At 41.4% G+C, this 21,411-nt stretch overlaps 2 protein-coding genes across 8 annotated transcripts in view; one reads left to right on the top strand and one right to left on the bottom strand.

Annotated features, from left to right (window-relative positions):
* Positions 1-13,519, top strand: part of rbks (ribokinase) — a 31,362-nt gene extending 17,843 nt beyond the window's left edge. For all 7 annotated transcript variants that reach the window (XM_068717955.1, XM_068717956.1, XM_068717960.1 and 4 more), the window contains 2 exons: positions 4,620-4,808; positions 12,810-13,519. In XM_068717955.1, the coding sequence (XP_068574056.1) occupies positions 4,620-4,808; positions 12,810-12,983 (363 nt within the window). In that variant the 3' untranslated portion in view covers positions 12,984-13,519. The remainder of the gene's footprint in view (positions 1-4,619; positions 4,809-12,809) is intronic.
* Positions 13,159-15,020, bottom strand: mrpl33 (mitochondrial ribosomal protein L33). The gene is made up of 4 exons (XM_068717963.1): positions 14,911-15,020; positions 14,478-14,496; positions 14,218-14,324; positions 13,159-13,604 (listed from the first exon to the last, which is right to left on the bottom strand). The coding sequence occupies exons 1-4, from the start codon at positions 14,930-14,932 to the stop codon at positions 13,555-13,557; spliced, it is 198 nt and encodes a 65-aa protein (XP_068574064.1). The 5' UTR covers positions 14,933-15,020; the 3' UTR covers positions 13,159-13,554.
* Positions 15,021-21,411: the final 6,391 nt, after the last annotated feature.

The raw sequence follows: 21,411 nt of genomic DNA, 5'->3' as shown, positions 1-21,411 counted from the left end.
TCTCACTTTATATTTCACCTCAGTAAACATTGTAAACATGAGTTTATGGTCTCAATCGCTAGTTCCACCAGAGCCGTATTCAGCGTCTCTACGTCACTCCACAGTCCAAATATGGTCTTCTCCATTCACTGGTTGCAAAAAAATAAGACGGCAACAGCCAAAATCTAAAATGCCTAACTAGGCTTTAAAACGACAGTCCACGAACCAATGGGTGACATCACGACAACTACGGCCTATTATTATATACAGTCTATGATTATGGCAAGGAAAAAAATGACATTCTGACACAACCCCTTTTGGCTACTTATCTTATTTTAATGTAATTTCAAGCAGTTTCACTTGTATCATGACAAGAGAAAAGGCTTTTAGGATGAGGACTATGTTTCTGGGAAACCCATTTTGAGTAATGTTTGCTGGAGTTACTAGAGCGCAAACTCCCAAATTGATAAAAAGCAGGACAGAGCAGCTAATGTTAGCTAAACCTTTGATAGCATTCAGGAGCAGCTTCCACGCAGTGAGGCAATACTACGCAGTGGATGTGCTGGTCATGAACATAGCTTTTATTTAACTTTTGACCCCACAACCTAACGTAGTCCTGTGCTCTTTGGCCCTGAAAGTAAATTGTGGATACTACTGTAGGTAGTAAGCTAGTTAACCGGGCATGCTAACTTTTGCAGTCTACCATAGAGCAGGTGAACACACCTTTTACTCCACCACTTACACGTTGCGCTGGTCGTTTTGCGGTGAGGCTTACAAAAACACACAACCTTAATTTTAGCAAATGGTCAACTTCAGTCATGATTGTTAAATAGACACAAGCTGCTATTGGAATGTTTTCAACACTGGTTAAACAGTAACATTGGAAGACTTATCATGCAGTGAGAAATATATATTTTCATCTTCATTATGAAATGGAAATATCAGTAAGTGTGAGATGTTACTGCTCGCCCACACATACACACACGTTTTCACAGCGATTCAACTCTGTCCCCATGGTCATGACCCTTGCAAGCACATCAATAGCCCCGCTGTAGCCTTTAGCCATACATGTAAACCCTCTGGTATGACAAGGGAACTAAGCATCTCTCCATCTTTTTAACGGTAAAAACTAGGTGTCATGGCACCTTATGTCTCGACTGTCAGGTGATGACAGGTGAGCGACGGGTCGGGGGGCGGGGTTAGATGGGAATTGTAGGAAAAAAAACAACAAGGCAGATGTGCTCTTTGGCTGAGTCAGCCGCCCCCTCGGGGATAAAGTGGATGTGAGTTTGCCCGGGAGTCTGTATTTGATGTGGTGATGCAGAGCGGAGAGAAGCTGTAGCCAGGTGTGGGGACATGAAAGGGAGAGTTGACGAAAGCGCAGGTCATGGAGGTACAGTCATGTTATGCATGAGGCCCTATGCAGGGGTGGAAAGGGCACTAAAATATCCCGCTCAGGGACGAGGTAAATTCTGATTAGTATATTAGAATTACTGTAATGACAGAACATTCTTTCCACCTATGCCTACACCCACCGTGTTTACAGCTTTCTACTGCATATGCTTTGTGCAGTATGTGTGTGAGATAAGCACACACACACACACACACACACACACACACACACACACACACACACGGACAGCGAGAGAGACATAACTCAACTTTCTCATATTCTTGTACACAGAGGGAGGTAGATTGATTCCCTGCCCTGGTGAGAAGCTGATGACTAACAAAACGGCTCTTTTTTGTTGTTTTTTCTCTCTTGGCATCCGACAACACCGGGGTGCGCTGCGGGCTCTTCATGCACTCTGCGGTTTATTTTTGAACTGTCCAAGGTCATTGTTCACTTTGACAGATCACAAAAGCAAAGGGGGGGGGGTGCGAAGATCAGATCCTTAGACCCCTATTCAACACGACTGTGAACCGGGCTTTGACCCTCCGGTGGGGGGGGGGGGGGGGGTTATAGCTGGCACACCTTCTGTACAGGTGTGTGTGTGGTCTCACTGTACCATGCTCAAGCTGAGGGGGGGGGGGGGGGGGGGGGGTTGCTTTAGGATGACAAAGTTCAGACACTCTTTGATCCTCAGCCCACATTCTACGCTGAATTGCTTCATAGTGAGGGGAATTATCTTTGATGTCCTCACCGGAGGACCTCTCGTGCCGAAATGGATCCACGTCGCTCTCATCCACAGACCTGAAAGGGATCTCACACAAGCTTTTTAATAGAAGCAAAATAGCGATCATTAAGAAACAAGCTTGTATGTTTTCCATACAGCCAGTATTTATATAACTGAGCAATATGTAGCTGTTGTTTGCTGCAGCAAATTAAAGGGGAAATCCACCCCAAAATGGATCACATTGTTTTTTTGTTTTTGTTTTTTTAGTTCACAAGGAACACTAATCAAATCACTTTTTTTCCCATGTGGTTTTGTGAACAAATATATTTAAAAAAAATTCTGTTTCTCAAAAGATTATTATTATTATTTGATTTATGGAATATAACGTCTTTCTTATGTGTACGTTTTTTTATTAGTGTAATATGGTGACAATGAGTTTTGAAAAGAAATAAAATATGTAACAGACTGTATCACCTCTTTAGATGTAAGATTTACATTTTCAACTTGTACCCTTCAAACCTAACTAAACTAAGCAAAAAGGAATATAGACACGTGTATCCTGCGAGCCAAACGGCGTATTGCTCGTTATTTGAAGAAAACAAATAGACCAACTGTTAAAGAATGGGTTAATGTCATCATTTAGGATTTTAGAGAAGATAACTTTTACACTGAGAAGCTGACAAAAGAGATCTTGAAATGTTTTATTACATTTCTTAGAAATGCAAGCGTTAGATATACCCTAACATAAGGCGACAAAGTTTCTTAAAATAATATGAATACGCATCACCTTTGAGAGAGGAATGTCATTGAGAGTACAAGGTAGGTAATGTTTTATGTAGATTTTATTTATTTTCTAATTTTTGTTAAAATATGTATTTTGGTACTACTGTGTTGTTGTGTGTTCTCAAACAGTGACTTATTCTGCGGGTTTGCTTGAAACTATACAATTTGTAATAATAAAATAAAATGTCAGTACTTCAAATGATATTTTTTATTCTTTGAATTGAATAAACTGTATTACTGTAAATGTAAATGATGGAGTCTGGAAACTGACTTTACACTACAGTTAATCATACATTCAAACAAGACACAATTATATTTACTTTTTCTCTTCTGAATCAACTACAAACCTTAAATATTTCAATCACTTGTAAGCTTAATATAATCTTCTAAAATGTGATCTACAGTAAAGCTGAAAACATACACTATTAAACTACTAATTACTCTAACATACACTTAGTGCATTGATCCTTTCGACATTAATCAAAAGGAAAACAAATTATTTTCCTTTTTGTCCCCACTATTGGAATTGAAATGCATGGCTGTGGTTGTAAAGTAAGTAGCAATTATGTTGCAATGCCACTTAACGGGAAATAAAGAGAAATGTCTGACACAAGTTACATAGCAGTACACACTCAAATTTATATAAGGTGTCTGTATTCTGAGAAATGACCCTGTGATTTGTAAGGATAGCATGTTGTGTTTAAGGAGAATAATTTAGCACATCATCGAAACTTGTGAAAACCGAGCCGGAGCAACTAAATACAATAAGTAACAAAAACATATATTTTTTTAAAGGCTTACGAAGGGTAAAAAAAATATTCAAAATGAATAAATACCAATAACAAACATTTATCATTTAAAAAAAAATTATGTCACAGTATTTAATCTCACGGGGGCATAAATTCTATATCACACAACTTTCTCTCAGTCACGCTTGCAAATAAACTTGCCATGCAGTCGCTTTTAATCACCAGAGGGGGAAAGAAATAATAATGTGGCTCATCTCTATCAAGGGTGCCATTTACTCTGGAGAGAACTGCTGCGGTTCTCGAGTTTGCCTTGAAGTTCCCCTCAAACATCAGCTGTGGAGTCCTGCTTTGTCACTGTTTAGTCATCTTGGAGCCAGATGAACCAGCATAGTCAGAGAATCTACTCTTTGAAAATGTTTGGCCCACAGACTGCTGACGGATCCAGCAAAGCCTTAACAAACTGAATGTGTTGGAGTCCTTCTGACCACAGTCGGTGTGTAATTAAGAGCTGACTCATCACAGGACTGTTAATACAAAACAGTGAAATAAACCAAATAGGCAACTCGTAATAGACTACTAATTAGGGATCCTTGGACATAGTAAATGGTTGGGATGTATTTCACTGTGTTTTTTAGAGATGCAAGTTTTGTAAAAATTCAAGGCCTTGCTCTGACTTGAGTGTTACACACAGGCCGTGGTTCTGGGTGTTTGCCCTGGGGAATTTCCACAATGCATCCTCCCGGTATCCCACTCTGGTGCTGTTTAGCCCTTTGTTTAATTTCCATTTCTAACCTCTGATTAACTTAGCTCCCTGACCGAGAAACAAAGACTTGTTTATAAGAAAATGTCTAAGAAATCATTTTGAATTTTTTTCAGGACAAGATACATTTTTCATCTTAATGATCAGCTAAATAGGACTGCGTTCTATATGTTATTACACAGTGTTGTATGTCTTTAGTGTCTTACCTCTGCTCCTGCCGTCTCCATACAGGCTGAGCTGCTGACTGGTTCCTCGGTAGCTAATGTGGAGGAAGCACATCAGGCTGGCCAGGAGCTGCTAAAGCGCGGCTGTGGGTCAGTCATCATCACTTTGGGACCCCAAGGCTGTGTGGTTGTCAAGGCAATAGGGTCTTCCTCCAAACATGTTCAAACTACCGCAGTCGCAACTGTGGACACTACGGTGAGTGTAACATTATACATACTGATATATGGTAATCATTTTTAGTTAAAAAAAATCAGACGTTAGTGAAATTAGCACATCGTCACATTTCAGTGGCTTGAACCAGATCCAAGTTTAGCATGTTTAGCTACGCTAGCGACATGGCCTTAGGCATCACAAAATCAGTCAGCTAATCAAATTATGTATAGACATTCATGGTCCCCAGAGGATAAATCCTGCCGACTTTGATGATCCCCTGACTTTTCTCCTTGCGACACCATGAGTTTGACGTTTTGTGTTTTTTAGTGAAATATCAAATTTGTGTTCATGTTCACCTCAGGACAAATTGTAATCACTTTGGTGATCCATTAACCTATCATCAAGGGCCATCATCAGGTCATTTTTAAAAATGTGTCCAATACTGTGTTATAGAGCTGAAACTGTTCGGTGATTAGACGATCAACGGAAAATGTACTATTTTTATAATCTATTAATCGTTTAACTCACTTTTTCAAGCAGAGCCTTAGGAAATCAGGCATTTTTCACAATTTTCTGCCTTTCTTTGAGACCAAACGGTTAAAATCTGCATGTTTAGAATTGCCATTTTAAAAATATTAGCTTGTTGGCAATAACATTTAGATTCAGATATGTTTCCCTACTACCTTTTAAGTTATTTAATTAATTGTTTAGTCTATATAATGTCCGAAGATTGTGAAAATTCCCATCACAATAACATATTTAATTTGCAGAGATATGAGCCCGAGAAATCTGCAACGTTCGTATGAGAAGCTTGAACCATTTCTGGCAATGCTCTAGAGATGGAAATGTATATATAGAATATTAAAAAGATATTATAAACATATTTAAATAAAATAAATGATGTAATGTTATCTTTTTGTAATATTTTAGATAATTAAAATATATAATTATTAATGACAATTTAGAAAATAATATCCTCCAAGTGATATTTATTTAAAGATAAGTTTGATGATTTAAAATTTTTCACATGTATTTATTTTTTTCAATAGTAGGTTATGACTGAGAGGAAGGCTGATGGTATTAGTTAAAAGGAACATGTTTTAATGGAAAATTATGTAAACCAGCACACTTCTCACTGGAAGGAATATCTTTAAAATTGTTCTTTCGGCAATAACAAAGGAACATATTATTTTTCTCAGAAGAATTGGCGGATTCCATAACAAAACTTTGTCACAAAGAACTTTTATCTGCCCATTCATCTGGTGCCTCTGGTACTGCAAGCTCTAGTGGAGCAATAGATCTGTGTGTTGCTCAAGCGGAACAGTTTGAGATCACCGTGGATGTGGTGACCACCGGCTGTTTCCCCTCCTTAAAGGAGGATTCTAATCTTTTAAAAGAGGCCGGCACCGCTTGACTCATTTCACACCGGCCTCTGTGGCTTGTTTTTGTCACAAAAAGCCTCGGCTAGATGTTTGCGTTTCCTGTCTCTGAGGGGTTTTTTGTGGGACCAAATACGTCATCGCACCGAGGTGTTAATCACAACTTTGTGCTAACCAGGTTTGATTAAAGACCATTTTAAATGTTTGAGTAATGGATTATTTCACTGAATGGTTCCCCTAGGGGCTTTTTATAGCACTATAGTTTCCGGAGGATCATGCATCATTGTAAAAACTAGAGTAAAACAAATACAAGCATGCACTTTTAGCATTTACACGAAAGCCACATGAGATATTGCGAAAGTCGGGGAAAAAGCAGAGAAGAAAAAAAGTGTCGGATGTGTTTGTGTGTGTGTGTGTGTGTGTGTGTGTGTGTGTGTTTGGAGTGTTTTCAGACACACTCCAAAGGAACTGCAGCTGAACTAAACAGCAGCGTCTCACTTTGGCGCTTCAAAAACAAAAGGGCTTGCTTCCTTGAATGGTGTGCAACCTTCCTACCCCACCACCCCACACCCACACCCAGACCCACACACACACACACACACACACACACACACACACACACACACACACACACACTTCAAAGGGGACACACATCGCCAACTTAATTCACCTCCCCAGCAGCCCCCCAGGAGCACTTACCCACCACCCTTGCCCTCCCCGTTCTCCCCTCCCATGACTCACCTCCTGGGCTTGCATCAGTCAGCAGAAAGCTCCCCCCCGTCTGTTCTTTGATGGGCCCATAAATTCTGGAGTGTTTAACTCTTTGGACATCATAATCCCCTCTTCCAGTAAGGCCTTTTCTTTTTCTTTTTTTTTACTGGAGATAGAGGGAAAAAACAACAGGTTGTTATCAAGATCATTATTCACTTCTGTGTGCTCGTTCTGGCAACACAGGCCCTCTTTAGTTATGATTACCTCTTCTGTTACTCACTGCTTTGATTGTGTTTTCTCCAGCGGTAGCGGAAGAAATGTTTTGGAGAATTATGCTGAGACTTGTCGCCACCAGGATTTTGCCTTCGCTCCCCGTTCCTGCTGTTATCGGGCTGTGAATTGAGGCCGTATTCTAGGGCTGTGATTCCTGTCTGTATCAACACATTGAGTCACATGCGGTTTCTCGCTATTTCAGCTAAAGGCTTCTGTTCGGCTGGGGCCCCGCGGGTGGCGTGACCTGCCGCTCATTGGGGAACCTACACAAATCCACCTTCAGTATCTGGGTGCGTTTCGTCACTTTGTTCCAACCCTAACCCCAGACGTAAGGCTCCTCTTTGATCTATCAAGCTCGGCTTAGTGATGTGCCAACATGGCTGCTAAATCGTTTAGCTTGCCCCCTGCTGCGACTATTTCATCAGCAGCTGTCTTACATGGCACGAGCAATCGTGGGCTGAGTCAGGGTCGTGAATTTGGATGAACAACAAAGTAAATCATCTACTGTGGGTCCTCCCCCTTGCATCCATTTGTCTCCCTTTTGTCTTAAATTGAGTGCAGGCTTCCCTGGCTGAGATCAGAGCCTTGGCTTTTTTGTGTGTGTGTGTGTGTGTGTGTGTGTGTGTGTGTGTGTGTGTGTGTGTGTGTGTGTGTGTGTGTGTGTGTGTGTGTGTGCGTGTACAGTTAGATGAGGCTATAGCACGCGCACACACACGCACAACACACACACGCAGCCAGCCCATTAGACCCAGCAGGACTTGGGTGGCCTTGGTTTCCACTGCTCCGGGAGGTCCACTGTGTAGGGCGAAAAAAGGTAGACAGTGCTGTCCAAACCAGACATTACAGCTGGGTCTGGACAGTCAAATTATTCCCAGTCTTCTCCTATGATTGGAGACATGCAAGGACCGACTGCGTGGTTCCTTCCCGGAAGGCAAAAGGTAAGGGAATACCTCCTGAGCGTTGCATTCCCCAAAACCCTGCAAAACTGCAGGTCAGCATGACACAGTGAGAAAAACTGCTACATCACTACATTTTAATGGACCGCACATGCCACAGCAGCTGCTGTTTAGCAACCCAGATGTTGGGCCTGGCCCTCACGTCGATCATACAAAAGGGTGAAAGAGGACAGAGACAAAGTGCAGCGGATGGATCAAAAATGCAAGAGCCCTAATTGGTTAATTAAAATGCGTTCCTGATCTCTGAATCGTCTCCCCATCGTCACTTCAGACCACTCGTCCCCGGCTGTTCGCAAAGTCCCGCTTTAAGCTTCCGGACGTGGAAGCTGCTGTGAGTCATCCGCTGCCCGTTACCCGCTGCCCGTCAGTTGGTCTTTGCTCTCCCCTGGGAGGCCTTTCATTGACAAAGGCTGCAGGCTTCGGGAGTTAACGGCACATGAGAGTCAGGATCCCTGGAGGCCCCTGGGTGAGAAATCACAGCCACGGGTTTCAGGAGGCTCAAGAGGTTCAGTGGGCAGCAGCAGATTCATAAAATGAAATAGTGCGGAGCCCTTTTTCTGAGATCTGCATTTTTCTGTGGGTTCTGTTTTTTTTGTCTGTCTTTGGTGCTAAGCGCTCATTGCTGTGGTGTTTCTGCGCTGCACTTTCCAAAAATGACTTATCAATCAAAGCTTGTGGGCGCTGCCGTTGTCTTTTATCCTTTGGGGTTTTTTTCCCCAGTTGACGGACTTCTGAGTTTCTGTGTTCGCTTCTTTTGTTTGTCTGCACAGCCGCAGAGGTTATTGCTGCTTGCGTTGACTATTCAGTTCTTTTTCTTCTAAACACGCCCACTGAAGCTGTTGTCAGTGAAAGCCTACCAGGTACAAAAGGGTTCCTAACAGCAGAAGGAAAGCTTTCAATGTCCTTAGGTTCGTCACTGTTGTGTTAAATCAACCCAAGTTCACTCATTATTATATTTTAATTTGTCCAAAACGGGGCAAAAATACACTTTTGATCGAGCGACTCAAACTGAACTTGATGCTATAAAAGTTCCAGGGTAATTTTTGGAAGTTGTTTAATTCACACATAGCAAACCGTTCAGCCCCTCTCTGATGGCATGCCACTGCAGAGAACTTCCTAAATCATTCTTGGTTAATTTGGTAAGCTTCTCATCTGCCATCCCAATTTCTAACTCCAGTCTGAGTGCCAGAGGGGAAGAGGCGGAGGAACAGCACGGAGGTCAAGATGCGGCGGATGGAGCCGATCCGGCGAGAGCATCACAGCTCATCCGCGGCAAACGCTTGTGTCACTTGATTGACAGGCCCCCAGATCTAACCTTCACCAAACTGTGTCGAGGGCAGCGGTGGCGGGGGCTGAAGGGGGTAGTGCTTGTCAGCCTCGTTGAGCTTCATCCACTAGATCCAGTAGCGTCACATGCCAGTCTCGGCGGAGGAGACGTTAGTAAGACGGAGAGAGAGGTTGGAGGGTGGCCCCGCGCAGTCAAGTGGCCTAAAGTTTAGATGGAAACAGTGAAGATTTGTTTCGTCAGTGAAGATTTGACTGTGGATTGGATCACTGAGAAATGACATATGAAGTCTTTTTTTTTCCTACGCAAAATCTTGATATGTACTATATAGGCAATGTTCCCCATATCAATATTGAAGATGATAATATGTCAGTGTTGCATTTGCTGAAAATTGTACACTAAAACAAAGTATGAATTGTGCCTTAAGATTATTCTGTCAACACATTTGTAACATGAAACACTAATTCATATGCACAAATTACTTTTTTTTTTTTATCTGTAATATCTGCCTGAGGAGCATTTTTGGACGGGATTTTGAAGACACTTTTCCAGCACATTTTCAACTGAATCAGACCACATATTGCACCTCAAAAAGCTGCACGTCTGCCTCTTCTTGTGGCTTGTTTGAGCAGGAATGGACACAAAATGATTACATCATATATACTAACACTCATTTGAAAGTGGCAGTACTCCGTAATAAGCAATATTCAGCTGGACTGAATCTATTAAGTATGGTATGTAAGCTGACACAGGCCATAATATTTTGAATATATATATATAGTTTTATCTGAATTTAAATTCCCTCTTTCCCATGTAATTTCACTTTGCACAACTTTAAAATCTTTTTTTGGGTTCACAAATTAATATTCATATTACCTTGGATCACATGACTGACAAAATGTAACGTAATGAGACAAAAGTCTGATCAATTCCAGGCTAAATCAGTTATCCTAGGTAGGTTATTGTTGAAGTTAAAACATTAATTTGTGGTATGAGTTTCATCAATCCAACACAAGCAACTTAATTTTTTATTTGAAATTTTGGATCAGAAAATGTCCAATTGAATTCAATGTGAATGCTTTGTTCATAAATAATATACTTGGAAATTAGCTTTTGAAATTTCACAACTTGAAATTGCCTTCTGGAAATGTAGACAACATACATTCAAATAGATGGTTTTCACAGTAAGAACATTAAATAGTCAGTAGCGGTTAAATGTTGTGATACAGACCCAATTCAGGCACTGATGTCGCTGATCTCCAAAATGTGTTTTTAATTCAATTCTAATATTGTCTAAATGTGAATAGTGGTTTTTTTCACCCTGAAAATAATACAAGTCTGATCTTAACTGATATATTTATATATTATTCTATTTTTAAGATGAAATTTATCAAAATTTTAACTGTCAGCACAAAAAATTGGACTATTACCAAGTTTAGTCCTTAATGCTAGTATTAGGAAGCCGTTTCGACCCAACCCTCTTGTAGACCAACTAGACAAAGGTGGTTGTTTTGGCAGGGATTGGGTTGTAGATTAGTGGCGCGTCAATAAGTGATTCAAAACATAAAAGAAAAATGAGAAGAGGCATATGCAAAAAAAATGATGCCTCGCCATGACTATAAAGACAGAAACGTTCTATTTTCTGAGCTATTGAGCTAATCTAATCTTATAATTGTTGAGGCGGGCCTCTTCACTGTACTGCACCGGTTAACAAGCATCAACCCTCACCCGTCAACATCGTTTCAACCGCAACGTGTGAACTGGGAGACGGGCAAGAGCCAAAACTGGTGGGACTGCTTTACCAAAGCCTTATTACCAAACGTTGGCCTTGCATTGTGGCCCGGCCCAGCTACCAGACAGGAGACATAAACACACCATGGCTTTAAACATGGAAATCCACCAGGCCTGTGAAATGTTTCAGCTCTGATCTCACTCTTTCCAGCATCTCTCCGGGAGTCACACCAGTGGCGCGCGGTGGGGGTGCAATAATGGCCTTTGAAATGTCAAATCGGAACACTTTTTTTCCTCCCTACATTGCTTCCATCTATCACCTGTTTGAACATAGAATGCTTTGAATGATCCCGGTTTATGTGCTTGTGATGTGAAATGCGTCGTCTGGACCGTGCCCTCCAGCTGCCCCGGCTATCTTGTTTGGGCCCTCTGTTTTTCCTCATACCCTGGGTCGGGGTCAGCGTTGGGGTTTTTCTTTTTTTTGCCCCATGTCACTGAATCATGCACACCAGACAACCCTACCCCTGACTTAAAGGGTTACTCTGAGGTTGGAGGGTAAGGGGGAGGGAATTTACAGAAGAGGTGCTCAGAAGAGAGAGAGAGAGAGAGAGAGAGAGAGAGAGAGAGAGAGAGAGAGAGAGAGAGAGAGAGAGAGAGAGAGAGAGAGAGAGAAATTAACTCTTTTGAGATCCACAGTGATGAGTAATGGAGCGGGCTTGTGAGAACCAGCGTCAGGGGTGGTGGTGGTGGTGGTGGGGGGGGGGTTTGTGGTTAAACATGAGCGTGTCGCCACATACCATTATGCCTTTTCCCATCATCGAGACCCCCTCTCCCTCCAGGGCGTCGACGGCACATTCCTTCTCTATCAATAGACGAGGAGGGAAAAATGGATGGTTTATCCGTTTAAACAGAGTAATGACTGACAAGTGATTACAGCAGCAATGCGCTAATTAGCTGACTCTGGAAAGCAATCAGAAAACCCAGTGGGGATTTTTGTAGGTTTGTTTGTTTCTGATTAGAAAAGTGTTTCTGAAAAAATACAAATGGTTACTTTGTCCGTTCGGGTAATTATAGTGTCTTTTTTCCCCTCCCAAGTCATTAGAACAGATAATGCACTGAAGACGTCTGGCTTCTCCTTGTGGTTCTGTTAAAAGTACTCTGCTTTTCTAACTATGAAAGGACGCACTGTAAATCACTCTGCATTTAAGATGCTTCTTACATCTTGTTTGTCTTTCTGCTGGCATTATAGGAAGGTGCATGTAGTGAACGTAGTACAGATGTTGCTCTGAAAGAGCTGACCGAGACACTTTCACTCAAGGTAACATTTCAGTAACATTCAAAAGGTAGTTGAGACTTCAGGAAGCAACACAAGACTTGCAAAAATCTAACAAATGCCATAGCACCCCCTACTGTTGACTGGTTATTGAAATAAAAAAATATATATATCGACTTGAAAAATGTACCTTCTCATCCTTATACATTTGCTTTGGTCTTAAACTCTTCAAAACACAGTATGAAACATTTTAAACCGGTAATGTTTGAGATGAATTCAGGATTGGTCTAATTACTCCTCACAAACCAACACTGCAGTCTACTCAAGGTTTTATGATTCTGCTGAGTAGGGCACAGCTGCAGCATTACACAGTGGAACAGCTTGAACCACAGGTGGAATTTAATAAAGCGTTCTTGTAATATTGTTTCTTCTCAGGGAGCTGGAGACAGCTTTATTGGAGCGCTGGCATTTTACATGGCTCAATATCCCACAATGTCTCTGGAGGAGATGGCCTGCAGAGCCAATCAGGTGGCAGGAGTAAGTGTGCAGGCTGTTGGCACGCAGACGTCGTACCCCTTCAAAAAGGACCTACCAGCTGAACTGTTCTGAGAGCAGCAAATCAGCTAGTACACACCAGCGTTAATTGACCAAATCTGAAATGGCTGTGAAACTAAGGATTGTTTACAATGTAGTCACTGCTATTTTAATATAAAGCTGACCTCAATTTGACTGTTAATAATGGTGCCTATGTGGTGACAAGCCTGCGTACAACAGACAATCTCAATGGTTTTAAACTGTTTAATAATTGACAAAGATCCTTACAATTAGCCCAAATAAATCATATTTCACAAATGGTTTCATTGAAAGGTATCCAGTTTAAATATAAAGTTACAAAACACTTTACTGAATTGTAATCAATGAGATGTTTAGCTCTATTGAGTAACATTACTTTTATAATGACTTTCTTGAATCCCAGCCGGGGTTTGCGTCGTGCTGATCTGGTGCAGTGGGCAGAGTAGAGGCCTTTTTTGTAGATCCCATCAGAAATCCTCTGACAACACGTCAACCAGCCAAACGGAAATGTTGACTGACGAAACAGCTTGTATAATCCATGACAATAAAATAAAAAGGTATGTTCAAACCAAGCAGGTTTCTTTTGTCCATATATTTTGGTGCATTGTCAAATCGATTTGATCTTCCTCTTCTCAAAAAACAGGACGTGCTTGTTCACTGCAAAGAGAGAGAGGCGACTTTAAATGAAATTACAGGGCCTGGACAAAATAAATACAATGCAAAGCTTGAGCTGATATGATTTAGGAAGTGAAATATTTAGATTAGAAAGATTCATGGTCCATGGTTGTGATTTAAGACATTTGGGATTCATCTAAGGTTATTATATACATCAACACTATCACATCGAGTTACCTACTTTAGTGGGTTCCCCCACCAACCTGTTACAACACCATACAACAAATGAACAAATATGCAACCGTTTTAAACACCCAACAGTCTGAATGCAGACATTTCCAATAACAACTTGTTGTATGTTACAATTAAATTGTAGTTGTGTCACCAATGTAGTATTATTTCCAATGTCTGCCAAAGTAAAACCGGAAATCGGTTTCTCAACGTTATTGTGGAGACAGTTTCCTGCTACAGTGCATATATACACCATGCTGAAAGTCCAGGTGCCGTTTTAAAACATTATCATCTTGGTACAATTACCATGAACATGGGTTTGTCCTTTTGTTATTTTTCAGCCCAGACTGCTAATGCTCAATAAAGGGTAATAGTATGCATGTTACACCTGCAGAGCATACACAGCTGGTTATTCATAACTTACCAAATGGATCGTGTTTGCGCAGTACCAGCTTCTCTCTGAGACGGTTCCTCTTCGTGTTGAAGAAGTAGCCTGTCCCTGCAGCGCTCATCATCTGCACCAAGATGGTCCTGACACAAAATAGCATTGGTCAACACTTCAGCCAGTAAAGAGAATTTGGTATTTTCTTGCCAACGCTTTGAAGCTTTCCTGGGACACTAGCAATGACACAAATGATTAACCTTAACGTTCCTATTTTATTATTTCCAGTGCCTTCCACTTACTTTGATTTTGCCTTGGCCACTGAAACATGAAAAAGAGCAGAGGATGGGTATTAAAATGAGATACATTGATTAAATTAACTAGACAAATATGTATGAATGCAACGCTAACTACTTTAATAGCGAGTAATCTGGCTAACAAATAGTTAGCCAACTACTAGCTTAACTCAAATTAACCGCTGGGTAACATTACACAACAGTGATAGCCGATCGTGGCAGCATATGCAATTCACAACACTTAACTACAATAATAGAAAACGCAAGTAAGCATAGACCACGCCACGTTAGGTAATGTTGACTAACACCAAGAGTCAAAAGCTAACGGTACGTTAGCTAACGTTAGCTAAGTTAAGGTTAGCAAACTGACACGGTTTAGACAGCACTGCATACGCATGCAAACGACTCTTTAATTAACTACATTCATTGAAATACCCACAATTTGCGGTGGTAAGAAACATTTTGCAGACTTTAAGCCACTAGACGAAGACAGCATTAAAACATGACGATGTTTGCCAAGGTAAGTCACATTGGAAAGGCTGTACATCCGGTTTGTCAAGCACTTCCGGGTCCCCTTAAAGGAGAAGTTCAGCTGAGCGCCTGACTCCAAAATCAGAACCCAATATATTGATTGATAACCCTTTCAGCCTTGTTTTTGTCCTTTTATATGTTCTTTGCATATTTTATAATTTCCAACCCACTGACCAAAACACAGTGGTGGGCCAGCTAAGCCTTCTCTGCTGGCCTAAACAGAATCACAAAGTTATAGCTATTTTATAATTTAATATTTTTTCACAAATACACTACAAGTATGATCATTTTTTTCCCATTAGCTTATTTTGTCATTGCGCAGCTACTGTCTTCCTCACTTGCTCTGCTTCCAGCCTGCAGCGCTGCTTCCAGCACAGCTTGTTTTAAGTAGAGCACTTATCCAATCAGATTCAGCCTCTATGTCTCTATGTAAGGAGAGAGGCCCGAGGTCCTCAAGGTAGACCTTGCAGATTAAAGTATATGGGGACAATATTGTTGATGATCATCGTCTTCAACCAATCAGATCTTTAGTTTGACATGTTGGGCGTATTCTTTGACGTGCCATAGCTGTCTAGGTAGCCTGCTAAGTATGTCAGCATTAAGGTGCGCCGTGATTGGTCAGTGGGCCAGCGTGACCTTTGTCAAACAGAAAGCTAGCTAGCAGATCTTAGTGTTTAGTAAGAGTTCAAGTTGAAAGATATGTAAGAAGTTATGACATTTGATATGAAATGTTAACGTTTTTAAATGGATTTCTGGAGAAGGACATTTCCAGAAAAGCTGGACATCGTATCAAAGGGTCAGTCAAGCCCACAGCTAGCAGCCCTGACCCAGCATGGAAAAGGATTTGTAGAATGGTATTTCTGGCTGACAGCGGTGGAGAAGCGTTGCACATTTTATGGCTAAGAATGCGTTTCATTTGCAACTGAGCTCTTGGTGTTTGGAGCTGTTTGGAGCTATGCTACGCTAACCAAGGCAGCTACACGACAGGACACGCACAAGCTACGTGCTTTTGAAAACTTTTGGAGAGACCTGAGTGGACTTTGTCTTTTAAGTGAAGAGCAGCTGTGGTAAGTTACCTGATTTTGCATCTTTAAATCTGCAGTAGCGTTTCTACTGTGTTCATTTGTCTATCGTGTCGTTTTTATGAATAATATGAATGGCTCGTGCTCTAGCGGGGTTATTGTCCGGACAATTGAATCTGTTCAGGATGTTGTTTCCCCGCTAGCTTAGCCCCCCTGAAGACATGCGCGGTGTCGCAGCCTCAGCTGTTTTTTTGTTATTGTTCCGGGTTCAGAGGTCACAAAGCCTGTTGTCTGTTACGTGAGCGCAGTCCATCGAAAACATTATATTGCCCACAATTTAAGCTTCTGCATTTTCCAAATGCACTAGTATTATTCAAATGTATTGTTTGGTTCGTAAACCTCGTACCGAACAGTTTAATATGAATATGTGTTTTATTATACCCCTAGAAACAAATAACTGTAGCTGTGGCGTCATAATGAGCTTATTAGGACATGGCTCAAAGTCTAGTAGGACAGCACAGAAGGCCCAGGTATAAAATGCACGGCCCGCTACTGCCAAAACAAGCCTTTTTTTTCTACAGAAGGCATTTTTAGGAATAGACCTACAGTGTCTGCTTGCGTATTGCTCCTAGTCCTTGTTAATGGTTGGAGACTTTGCAGGCTGTGTGTGTTTCAACGTTAAAGCTGCTTAAGGTCTGAGCTGAGCGCACAATGACGATAGAGAGTGAAGGAGGAAGTTGTTATTTTTTTTGTCTCTTACAGCCAGTTGAAGAGTCTCCGTTTTTATCCTACCAGTGTCTAAACAGACAATTGGTCTCAAAGGGGCACTGAGTTCCTTCCGTACATGTTCCTTGTTCTTTTGCAGTACAACATTAGCGGTTGCCATGAGAGCAAATGAGCATCTGTTGAGAATGTACTACCAAGATGGGATTGTCGAATAACACTGTGGTGGAAGTGGCCTTCATCATTTTGCTCTCTGTCTCATATCCCCTCAACCCATGTACTGAAGCTTTTTTTTCATGTATTTTTACAGTTGACTCATGTTCCTCTCATTTCACTACAACTTCCAATTGATTCTGATTTAATCCCATGAATAACCAAAATAATAAAGCCACCATGGAAAAAGATTTCAATGTCACTTGTTGCTGGTCATCACGTATCATGGCCTCAGGGAAGCAACTCAGATTTAATTTAAAAAGATGCACTCTGGAAGCCCCCCCCCCCCCCCCCCCTCAAAATACCTAGGCAGATGAATGGGTTAGATAACAATAATGTCATGTTGGAAGTTCCCTTAACCCCTCAGAGAGAAACTTAATATCCTTTTGTGTGGTAGCAGAAAAATACACACACACACAGAGAGAGAGAGAGAGAGAGAGAGAGAGAGAGAGAGAGACTGGAACAAGACATTTAAAACAATTTATTTGTCTCGCCAAAACAGGTAACTCAATGTTAACAGCCCTTTACACAAAGACAGCCACAACTGTCGTAAGCCAGTCAACAAAGGTCTTCCTTCCAGAGAGAGTGGCTGCCAACTGGAGAGGGTATTTAAGGCATCCTGCTGACGATCCTCCAATCAGCACCTGTAACAGATTAAACACAACCGGGCATACATATGTATGTATGTATGTATGTATGTATGTATGTATATGTATATATATATATATATATATATATATATATATATATACATATATGTATGCAGTCACAGAATGAAAGCTTCTTTTCCTGTCATTAAACTCACCCAATAATTATTTCCAATTGTCTACTATGGTACTGCTATCATTCAGTCGTATTAAGTCTGTATTTGAATTTGAACTACACTTGGACCTGCAATATTCTTTGGTAAGTTTTATAATTTTAAGGCCTAATTTCACGTCACTTTTTAAAGTCTGTCATTGTCATTTTCCACTAATCTTTTGATAATTCACCTTTAAAGTATTTAGATGTTTTATTGAGGGATTCCTGGAAAGAGAATTATGTCATTACTATATTGCTACAGTACTTAAACGTAAAGAGAAAACAACATAAGAACACTAAAGGCCGTTCATTTATCTCTGGAGCATCTGGTGTATTTTGGTGTATTCCGTCTGTGTGTCGTAACTCAGGAAGGACAATGCCGGAGACAAGTGGATTAAGAATAACGGCTTATTTTCCTTCACAGCTTCTCTTCATCAAAAGAAAGCGGATCCGGTGTGTATGCGACACTGAGGTCCCACTGGTGCATAGATTAGATGAACACAAAAAAAAGGTAAGTCAGTATGTACTAATGAGCCTAAATGGAGCTGTATTGGTAAACCCAGTGGGGGAAAGTCATGCATTAAAGCGGAAATGAACATGAATGTTATTGGACAGGCCCAGGAGCGCTGTAACCAGGCAGGGAGCAGCTGTCAGGATGTGAGTGGAGGAGCTTGCGTCACTGAGGGATAATTCTGAGAAGGAGGCTGAGACCACTAGCTCCAGCTTCAGCTCTCCTCCTCCTCCTCCTCCTCCTCCTCCACCACCACCACCCCACCCACTCAGCACTCTCCACAGCCACTCCGGACGTTAGCTACTCTTTCCTTCTCCCACTTTATCGCACTTATACTCTTCCTTCTACGTACTGTTTCTTTTCATTTGCAACCTATTATGTCCCAGCTTCTGTATCACTTATGTGCTCAATTCTATTTTAGATGTTTAAAAGCTCACGTTCTAATCCCAGGCGGTTTACAATAAGGGTATGGTTCAGTGTCTTGTCAGGATTGATATTTGGCAGTTTATTATAAGAAAACAATCGAGGGAGCACAAACCAAATTTGAGCACTATTTAATTTACAATTTAAGATTGAAGAGACAGATTTGTTAGCGCAGAACAAGTTTTGAGAGCGAGCAATTGGACAGAACTGTGAGCTTAATAGATGCTTTTAAAGAATAATCCTGTAAGACTCCACCTTCAAAAATAAACTTCCCCGCACTGCCAACCTTCTTATAAAATTGTCTTAATTTAGGCTTTATATTTGATAAAGCTATGACAGCTGCAGTGATATAGACACTGGTCACTTGTTAACCAAATGTTGCCCTATGGTCACGATCTAAACCTCACAATCTGCTTTACCCAACTGGAGGGAACGGGGCAAACTCAAAACTGTTTTACACTTGCCAGTCTGTCTGACCTTTAAATGTCGAATTAGTAGTATCTCATAGTCCCAGTAATTTTGACCTAAGAAATTTCCATTTTAACCCTCAAACACACACTTGCTCCTTTGCTCAGATCCTGTCTCCCTCATGTTTACTTGGTCAATCATATGATTCTATACATTACCTATAGAATTATTAATTTTACCTGTGACAGTCTGTCAAAGAGAATCATCAAATCGTACGTTTTGCCTGGAAGTCAGATGAAGCTAAAGTAAACAACCTATGATTGGATGAATAAAAAGTTTAAATTAGGGTAAACTTCTTGTGAATGACCATCTTCATGCAAAAACTAGTATCATTAACATTTTATAACCAAAAATGATTTGTATATGCGATATGTATTAGAGCAGTGGGAGGGTAGGTCACCAAGAGTGACATTGTTCACATTACACATTTGATCCTTTTTTAAAATAAAATATAGAGATAAATATAAGAAATATTTTAGCTCAAGGGGTGTTGAGGCATGCAACTGTGTAAGAAAATAACAAAATCTAAATGTTCACTTTACATCCAAAGCACTGGCTGATTATTATTAGTATTATTAAGAAGCATGCGCTGCTCGTCAGCACACCTGCACTTACACACATACAAAGACACAGAACACCCCCTCCAAACAAGCCTCAACAAGCATATTATTAGATGTCACAACAACGGTTTGCTGTTCTTTTGACCTAACAACCCAGTCGTGGTAGGTGACAGGATGACTCACAGGCACAGAGCCAGTGGCATCAAACGCCAAACACTGGTTCACAACTCCCCAGCTTGCGTCAGTACAATGCTGATTAACTGTTATATAAAAGGAAGGAATAAATAACAAAAGGTGATTTCATGGTGTTTCTTTCCCTTCACCTCACTTATCTTTAACATCTGCAACAAATAATCAAGTTTGACCTTGACAGCAAGGAAGAATACCTCGCCTACAAACAACAGAGAAATTGTCTATAGAGGGTAGGCTTCAAGGTGTTCAAACGTTATCATTAATGTATAGAGTGGGTGCATATAATGGAAAAATCTGATGCTATGAAACAAACAAATTGAAACCAAAACAAATTTAAACAAAACTAAAAGACCTTCATATATCCTTGGCTTACATTGTTGAGCATGCGTCCTGCATTCTTTTCTTCATAGTGGAATAAAATTCTATATCTACAGATGGCCACTCCTCCAAACACTATGAGGTTACCTGTCGGGCACCACAAAGATCGATTTTAGGACCACTGCTTTAGAATTTGTTTGCTACCCCTGGGCAGTGTCATCAGGTGACACGGCATCTCTTTTCACACATACTTTTTGTGGCCGTGTCTCCTGATGACACCAGGCCAATCGACTCACTTTTTAACTGTATTTAGATATAAAGGCTTGGATGACAGAAAACATTTTTTTCCAGCTCCACCACGACAAAACAGAAATACTAACAAATGGTTCAAAGGCTCAGAGAGAGAAACTGGCTGTGAGCGCAGAAGGATTCAACCCAAGCCAAGAAGCAAGAAATCTGGGTGTGATTTTTGATTCTGATTTTAATCTCAAGGCTCTCGTGCGACATATTACAAAAACAGCATTTTATCATTTGAAGCCTGTAGCGCTATCTTGCTACCCCGGTGGGTCTTGAGAGCACAATGATGTTGTCAGACTCGGAAAGGCGTTCTCAAACGTTCTTTATTGTTATATATTAACAGACTGGACCTGGCCGTGTGTTCTCCTGCCTTGCCTCCGAGCACACGCCGCGGGAGTTTGGTGTGTTCCACCGTCCTGCTTGTGCCACAACCAGTCTGTGTCTCTCTCCGAGCCCTCTCGCGCCTCTGTCACTAGTGGGGTTTAAATGCAACACAGTGAGGCCAAAATCAGGATGCGTTTCAGCTGGGCCTAATTAAGTCTCTTCCCGGCCCTGTTCCCTGAACCACTCCCCCACTCTGTCCCCTCTGCAGCTGAGCCCACACACACCCCGCCGCCACATACCCCCACCGCCCGACGTAGGCCGGGGAGCCATCCGGCCTAACCTACTCCCCCCCCCTTGAGAGCGGGAGAGGAAGTCGGCCATGGCCATCTGCGCCCCCGGCCTGTGGACCACCTTGAAATTAAAAGGCTGTAACGCCAGATACCACCGAGTGATCCGGGCGTTGGTATCTTTCATGTGGTGGAGCCATTGGAGCGGGGCGTGGTCCGAACAGAGGGTGAATGAGCGCCCCAGGACGTAATAGCGCAGGGAGTTGACCG

Source organism: Cebidichthys violaceus, unplaced genomic scaffold, assembly GCF_023349555.1.
Source record: "Cebidichthys violaceus isolate CVI_PGR_0920_01 unplaced genomic scaffold, fCebVio1.0.p SCAF_22, whole genome shotgun sequence".
NCBI classification, from domain to species: Eukaryota; Metazoa; Chordata; class Actinopteri; order Perciformes; family Stichaeidae; genus Cebidichthys; species Cebidichthys violaceus.
The sequence above is the reverse complement of the archived record's forward strand: the minus strand, read 5'-3'. Positions and strand labels throughout refer to the sequence as shown.

Excerpts from the sequence above, each read along its gene's own strand:
- mrpl33 (XM_068717963.1), bottom strand. The coding sequence starts at position 14,932 with ATGTTTCTTACCACCGCAAATT. Across the intron at positions 13,605-14,217 it reads GCGCAAACACGATCCATTTG|TGAACAAGCACGTCCTGTTT; the intron begins GTAAGTTATGAA and ends CTCTCTTTGCAG.